Here is a 7,897-nt window from a genome sequence, read left to right as displayed (position 1 = left end):
ACGTATGTTGTTATGCGGTCTGACCGATAAAGATCTTCGTAGAATATGTGGGAGCCAATATGAGCATCCAGGTTCCGCTATTGGTTATTGACCGGAGACGTGTCTCGGTCATGTCTACATAGTTCTCGAACCCGTAGGGTCCGCACGCTTAAAGTTACGATGATAGTTATATTATGAGTTTATATGTTTTGATGTACCAAAGATAGTTCGGAGTCCCGGATGTGATCACGAACATGACGAGGAGTCTCGAAATGGTCGAGACATGAAGATTGATATATTGGATGACTATATTCGGACACTGAAATGGTTCCGGGGGTTATCGGATATATACCGGAGTACCGAGGGGTTACCGGAACCCCCCCGGAGGTTATTGGGCCTCATGGGTCCAATTGGTCGAAGAGGAGAGGCGGCCAAGGGGCAGCCGCGCGCCCCTCCCCCCAAGTCCGAATTGGACAAGGAGGGGGGGGCCTTTTTCCTTTCCCCCTCTCTCCTTCCCTCTCCTCTCCTAATCCAACAAGGAAAAGGGAGGGAGTCCTACTCCCGGTGGGAGTAGGACTCCTCCTGGCGCCCCCCTCCTGGCCGGCCGCCTCTCCCCCCTTGCTCCTTTATATACGGGGGTAGGGGGGCACCCTAGAGATACAACAATTGATCTGTTGATCTTTTAGCCGTGTGCGGTGCCCCCCTCCACCATAGTCCACCTCGATAATACTGTAGCGGTGCTTAGGCGAAGCACTGCGTCGGTAGAACATCATCATCGTCACCACGCCGTTGTGCTGACAAAACTCTCCCTCAACACTCGGCTGGATCGGATTTCGAGGGACGTCATCGGGCTGAACGTGTGCTGAACTCGGAGGTGCCGTGCGTTTGGTACTTGATCGGTCGGATCATGAAGACGTACGACTACATCAACCGCGTTGTGCTAACGCTTCCGCTTTCGGTCTACGAGGGTACGTGGACAACACTCTCCCCTCTCGTTGCTATGCATGACCATGATCTTGCGTGTGCGTAGGATTTTTTCGAAATTACTACGTTCCCCAACACCACCACCCTCCCGCAGCATCATCGCTTGGAGCAGCGGAGCAGCGCCGCCCCCGCTCTCGAGAACGGCGACCGAGGGGTCCCGTCGTCGCCGCGCCGCCAGGGCTTTACCCGGCGACGCCTCCGGCGGCGGCGAGAGGAGATGGAGGCGCAGGGGGCCTGCTCGAGCCGCAGGGGCGCCCCGGTGCGGCCCGGCGCGGCCGCACGGGAGCGGGACAGGAAGAGGGGGAGGGCCCGACTCAAACTCCTCCGCAGGGAGAGGGCCGGCGAAGACGGCGCCGGGCTTTGGGATGGATGGAGAGAGGACATTTCAACTCATGAGCCGCAGCCTGTCTAGACATGCATATGGGGATAAGTACAAGTTAACCGTTTTTCTCTTTTTTCCTCTGACGAGAAATGATGGGTAAAGCATTGCATAATCAAGCCGGAGAGGCAGCTTTTCATATGGATTCTTCACCAACACCCAACACCTTTTCGTGTGCCGTCCAGATGGTAATGGTACAACAACCGAAATCATGGCCAGTTTTAGTATAAAGATCAAAAGAAGCTTATGCACATCCAAAAAGAAAAGAAAAGCAGGGTATAAGCTTTCGGAAGAATGGAATGATTATGTCGCCCTGCCTTATTTTTTCCCAGAGAGAGAGAGAGAGAGAGACCTCCCTCGCTCGATTTTTTTTTTGAGCTGATGGGCTGCTTTTGTATGTAAGCCTTGGCCCGTTTCTCCCTACCGAGAGAGTGGCCTCGTAGTGCCTGGCTTAACCCATCCTCATCCTCACAGTCGGCCCAGGCCCAGGATTGCAGGGCAGAGCCGACGCCCCCAGTGTTGGGACAGCTGGAGCTCCTCTGCCTCTGCGTTGCCTCACCGCCGGTGAGCCCAGGGCTCCACGCCACCGGAGCAACCGGGGTCTCACCAGCGACGATCAGTGGTCAGTCGGGCAGGACAGCAGTGACATGTTCGCGGAGGCGGTGGCATACGCCATAAATGCCTTCTTGTGGAGGAAAAAAAAAATGGAGCAGGCCATCATCTCGCCGAAAGCACATCTCAAAGCAACCGGAAAATACCTAACTATGCCGATATGCTGAACAGACAAATACTAAACAAAAGTGTTGAAATCACAGATATATCACAAATATTAAACATGCAATAGATCGATTCATTAAGTTCATATTTGTTCTAAAGTTTCCTTACATGTCATATTAAAGCTTATCAAAAACTATTTATTGAAGTTTCAATCGACCAAAGCGTATTGAATGTTTGGTTGGCACACCACACGCCAATGTAGTACCAGTTCAAACTTCTACTCCCTCCGTTCCTAAATATAAGTCTTTTTAGAGATTCCACTATGAACTAGATACGGAGCAAAATGAGTGAACTACACTCTAAAATATGTCTAGATACATCCGTATGTAGTTTGTAGTGAAATCTCTAAAAAGACTTACATTTAGGAACGGAGGGAGTATATTTCTATCCGAGCACAATTCAACAATATTTCAAAGTCATAATTTTCGAAAATTTCAAATATGAATGAAATCTGCACAAGAAACACATAAAATAATCCAAATAAAACATGAAGACATATGATTGAAACATAAAAAAGAAAACCACTTCCACGTATGCTCAACTAGGTCATTACGAAGCTTCTGATGTGACCATCTTTTATCTTTCGGTGGACTTAAATCTGTGGAGTCAGTCAGCCTACCATTGTGCTATCATGCTTCAACAAGCTTCGCGTACAATATAATTCGTTTTTGGTTGATCTGTACATATTGTAAATTTTGTGGTAGATTCTAAAAAATGTTCTGCAAAAAAAGTTTGTTAACAATGTATCACGTGCTCTACCAGAGGACTATTAAGAACCTTTTCTTTAAAACAACAAGCCTCGTCCATTTCCATTAAAGAAACCGCAACAAAATTATTACACAAACTAAAACAAAAGGAACAGTAAAGATAAAGCAAGCCTAAAACACATTCCATATCAACCTATCACGTGCTCTCGAGTTTGGAGTATTTCCGGCACTCCTATATCAGAGAACTTCACAATAAGAGTGACCAAAATTCCAGCACCCCCGTATATGATTATGAGAACTTCACAATAAGAGTCATGGAAAATTCTAGGAACAAAGACAGGATAGTATATCACCTGTGTCACAAAATTTCAAATCCAAATTCAAAACATCACTCAGAAAACTAGAAAAAAGAGAGACAAATCTAGCTATGAATAGCAACTAGTTCAAATTGAACTATGAATTCGGCCAATTTAACACTATTAAGTGTTTTTGTTCCTCAAGCTACATATAGATTTTGATTCTATAATTTTATAGCATAATAGATATATGTAGTGTCAGTGTTGTGATTTTATCTCCAAAAAAATGTTTAACTTTTAAATAGGCCAAAACATACAGGTGCACCGGAAGTACCTAAGACATGAAAGTGCTGGATGCGTTCTCCTAAGTGATGCATAAAGCATCGCATAATCAAACGACAGAGGGACAGCTGTGGACTACTCATGAATAGCTTTTCCTATATTCTTTCAAAGGTAATGATACAACAACAAAAATGGCATCCGGGCATCTACAGTGATAAATATCAAAAGTGTGTGTGCATATTCAAAAAAGAAAAGCAGGGGACAAACTTTCAGAATAATAGAATGATTGTGCCGCCCCCGCTTTTCTGGTGCTGCTCTGAACATACAAAGTGGAAGAATCCGATGGATTGCTTTTGTAGGTCGACATATCTTGGTTGAGACTTAAGAGGAGGCCGATGCAGGCTTAGACTTCTTATTTCTGACCAAATTCTCGACAAAGAGCTCTCCTGCACGGTACGAAGACCGGACCTGACAAGAATCGCACAACAAAGAAAGTGAGTTCATGCAAATTGCACTGCTAGGGGCTACGTTTGTATGCTTGCAAAACCTAGTCCAAGGCGTTTGACCATTGTATTGCATCCGTTGCTGCATGTCAGAGGCTGTTGCCTTTGAGCTCAGTCTGTTCTTTATTGCTTGTTTCAGACTCCTGAACTATTAATTTTTTTTTTACGGATTTCACTATATGAAACAGGGGCCTGTCCACCCGTTCATCTTATAAAATTCACTGGTACGGGCTATTATGAAACTACATGCCCACTCCACTATTGGATCAAAGAACTAGAAATAGGACCAGAACTGTATTTCTTGATTAACTATATAGCATGGGCAATCAAGATAATATTTCCAGAACTTCAGTTATGCATAGTAGTACCAATTTTTTCAGAGCAGCAGTACACAGGAGTAATCAACGACATGTAGCACTTACCAGAGGTCCACTAGCAACATAACAAAAACCCAACGATTCACCATACTCCTTCCAAAACTGGAACTTCTCAGGCATCACATACTCCCTAACCGTCAAATGTTTTTCTGTTGGCTGTAACATCAAGTAGTTTGGTTTATAAGAAGAGAAGGATTTAGTTACATGCTACACCAAAGTTAAATATGGGTACAGGGCTAACCTGCAAATATTGGCCCAATGTGAGAATATCAACACCAACTGCCCTTAAATCAATCATGGCTTGTTTCACCTCCTCGTCAGTTTCCCCAAGACCAAGCATGATAGAAGACTTGGTTATCATCCCCTCTTTGCAAATTTTTGCATGCTTTAGGACAGCTAAGCTCTGCTCATATCTGTAAAAATGAGAGGTCATAAGAGATCCTTCCAGAACCAGATACCATGAGAAAAGAAGAAGAAGATACAAGGGCTAACTGGACATTGCCAGAATATACTAACTTCTGTACTAGGCACCTTCATCATTAGCGTTAGCATTTTAGCAAAACTCAAATAAAACACACCGTGTCATGCAAACTGAAGACATCCAGGTACTAGGGAATGACAATTGGCCAGCTAAAAGAAATAATCCAATATCTGGCAATAAAGTGATATAACGATAGTAGCTCACTAATCAAATAGACAGTAACATTCTGCTTTTGATCGAAACTATGGTCTCTGATATGGTACACATCTGAGAACATTTTGATAAGGTTTGTGCAGCTGGATAGAAATTAGATTCATAGTTGCTCAGAGGTCAAATTTGAAGATACATCATCCAGACTAAAACACTGCCTGAGGTTGATCACATTGCTGTAGTACAGTTATGTGGTAGAACTGATTGCAGTGTCAGAACACTAGAATGAATAGAAGCAATATTTGTTTAACTTTGTTAGGTTGGTTTCAGCCAGGACTACGCATATTAGTCAAGTAAACAAGACAAATGAAATGAATTTATAATAAATATTTGTTTAACTTTGTTAGGTTGGTTTCAGCCAGGACTATGCATACAGTGTTTCAAACCTCTAGCCATTGTATAGCTAAACAAGAAAGAAACCGAAAGTAGCAATTTTTTGTACTTGCTGTTTCGGAATTGTTGATGAGTGGTAATCTAACAGGTCAGTTAATCAGGGGAATTAAGTTATTGGTGCTTCAAACTTCAATTTTACAATAGTCTAACATACAATGTTATGCCACTAAAATCAATGGATCAAATTACCCTGCTCGAGGATCCCTCACAATTCTCTGCAGACTCCTCACAGTTTCAATGTTGTGCGCAAAGACATCTAGATTAGAATCGGCCAAAGAGGAAACAGCCTCCAGATCACCTCGAAAATCCGAGGTTAAGCATTCCACCAATATCCCAGGTTTGAGCTCCTGTATAGGAAGTCCAGAAATCTTTAGCATGGTATTTTGAAAAAAGATAAATGAAAGACACACCAAACTAGAATATGAGGTAAACCTTCAAAGCTCTCACTGTCTGAGCAAAATGGCCACTTCCCCCATCAGGTAAGTCATCTCTATCAACACTTGTCAGCACAACATAGTCTACTCTGGAAAGAACAACATTCTGTCAAATATTCTGTGTAATCATGCATCGTAAATTAGCATATTTGCATTGGTTTAAATCCAAACTTCATAAACTGCACCGTTATTTCTTCCTACTAAATCAGTCGCTCAAAGATGACAAGCCAATAGTGGTAAATTTGTATGAGCAATCAGCAGAAATTTACCCCCAACTTGCAACGGCCAAGGCCGTGTTCAGAGGTTCCATGGGATCCGGCGGCGGAGGCTTGTTGCTGGTCTTCACGGCGCAGAATCGACAACCGCGCGTGCAAGTATCGCCGAGCACCATAATGGTCGCCGTGGCAATACCGTCCCCTTCCCCGCCGGCCCCTCCCCCTCCGTTCCAGCACTGCGCCCCGCAAAAGCAGCAGATTTCGTTAAACCCGACACTCGAAAGCGGCAGAAATTCCTCGTCCCGATCGTATTATGCTAGGCACGCAGGATCGAATCGCACGAGCGAAGCACTGCCGCGGCGGGAGGCGTGCACCGGTGCGTGTAGAATACCTCGCCGATGTTGGGGCACTGGGCCTCGACGCAGACGGTGTTGAGCTTGAGCTCGCCGAGCGACTCCCGCATCCGCGCGTACTTCTCCCCTTGCGCCGCCCTCTGCCTCAGCCACGCCGGCTTCTTCACCTCCGGGTCCCTCCCGGTGTACGGCCCCGTCCTAGCGACGGACACCGGCGGCGCGGCCTCGGCGTGGCACCGGACCGAACCGGATCGATCGCGGCGGGCCTGGTCCGCGCAGCCAGGCCGGATCGGCGGGCCCACCTGCCGAGCGAGCGAGCTGTGCATCGTGGCCGGCGAATCGGGCGCCCGATTGCACAGGCTTGTCTAGCCGTGGCGCCGTGCAGGTGCAGGCGATGAGCTCGAGCGAGGGGTAAGATTTTGCCCCCGTTCCAGTTTTACCCCTCGGAGTGGGCGGCCAATCTCTCGCAAACCACGAGACGTCTACAAGTGAAAGTGAAGGGTAGAAGAGGTACAAGTATTTTCTTGGTACGCTGCCGATGAACACAAGGAAGACTTGCAACGCCTCAAAGGCCCGCATCCATAAATAGTGACTGATCACGTGTTAAATTTGCTTCTCTGCGTCCAGATACTTCATCATACTATAAATCTGTGATCATTTCTAGAAAAGCGTGCAAACGATAAAATCCAGTAGATCAGATACAGTACTACCTTTATCTTTGTCGGTGATGTCCACTATCTCCGTGCCCAGCTCCGGATACATGGCGGCAACCGCAGCTCCGGCTCCTGCGGCTCCTCCGCGTTGACCTGCGCATACATCTTCGCTTCGATCTCGTCGAAGAGCGCGTCGGTCGCCGCCCGTCCTTGCCAAATTAACTGAGGTTAGCCTTCACATATGCCTCATCCTGGATGGGCTCTGGGATGGCCTGTTGCTCCGCCATCTCGACCGCTTGCACACCCATGAACTCTGTCTCCGCGTCCTTCATGTTGAAGCCCGAAGCCGGAGCCAGCGCCAGCTCCTCCTTCTTCGGATCCGGCACCTCCATCGGAGTCGGCTGTTGCTCCTCATCCTCCCCTGCCTCCAGCTGCTCCTCATCCTCCTGCTCGGGCGAGTCCGGAGGCAAGTCGGCTGCGATGCATGTGGCATGCTTCGCCCAAATCTCCTGCTCAATCTAGAACCGGCGCTCCAGCGTGAGCATAGCATAGGTGGTCTTGTTTTGCCGAACCATGGCGATGTCAGATGGAGTGGGAAGAGCGGGAGAGAGATGGTGGATGGGCTTGAGCTGGCGGCACGAAAAGGCGGAGGTGGATGTGTCTAGGGTTGGGGACGCCAGCCGACTTAAATAACTGAATTTGGCCTCGAGCGGCGTGTCGGAGCGGTGCCACGCGGTGATCACACCCCCACAGTAGCAGCAAAGGAGGCGTCTGTGGAACCGCCAGGTTTCCGACCGATTCCCTGTAGGACGCTTTCGCCAGTTTGACATGACGGACGCGCCCGTGCGCCCCATATTCAACACATATCTAGGCT

General features: G+C 47.3%; 1 protein-coding gene across 1 annotated transcript; it reads right to left on the bottom strand.

Moving 5' to 3' along the window:
- Positions 1–3,540: 3,540 nt before the first annotated feature.
- On the bottom strand, positions 3,541–6,828 carry LOC109770487 (lipoyl synthase 1, chloroplastic). Its single transcript, XM_020329195.4, has 7 exons — positions 6,409–6,828; positions 6,072–6,253; positions 5,801–5,891; positions 5,558–5,715; positions 4,526–4,697; positions 4,330–4,440; positions 3,541–3,872 (listed from the first exon to the last, which is right to left on the bottom strand). Exons 1-7 carry the CDS (start codon positions 6,694–6,696, stop codon positions 3,786–3,788), a joined length of 1,089 nt encoding a protein of 362 aa, XP_020184784.1. The 5' UTR covers positions 6,697–6,828; the 3' UTR covers positions 3,541–3,785.
- Between the last annotated feature and the right edge of the window lie 1,069 nt (positions 6,829–7,897).

This window comes from Aegilops tauschii, chromosome 3 (genome assembly GCF_002575655.3).
Source record: "Aegilops tauschii subsp. strangulata cultivar AL8/78 chromosome 3, Aet v6.0, whole genome shotgun sequence".
In the NCBI taxonomy this organism is placed as follows: domain Eukaryota; kingdom Viridiplantae; phylum Streptophyta; class Magnoliopsida; order Poales; family Poaceae; genus Aegilops; species Aegilops tauschii.
This window is presented reverse-complemented; position numbering and strand designations above follow the sequence as displayed.

Coding starts and splice junctions, on each gene's coding strand:
- LOC109770487 (XM_020329195.4), bottom strand. CDS start 6,696: ATGCACAGCTCGCTCGCTCGGCAGGTGGGCCCGCCGATCCGGCCTGGC. Junction 4,698..5,557: donor GTGAGGGATCCTCGAGCAGG/GTAATTTGATCC, acceptor TCATTTTTACAG/ATATGAGCAGAGCTTAGCTG. Junction 3,873..4,329: donor ATGTTGCTAGTGGACCTCTG/GTAAGTGCTACA, acceptor GATTCTTGTCAG/GTCCGGTCTTCGTACCGTGC.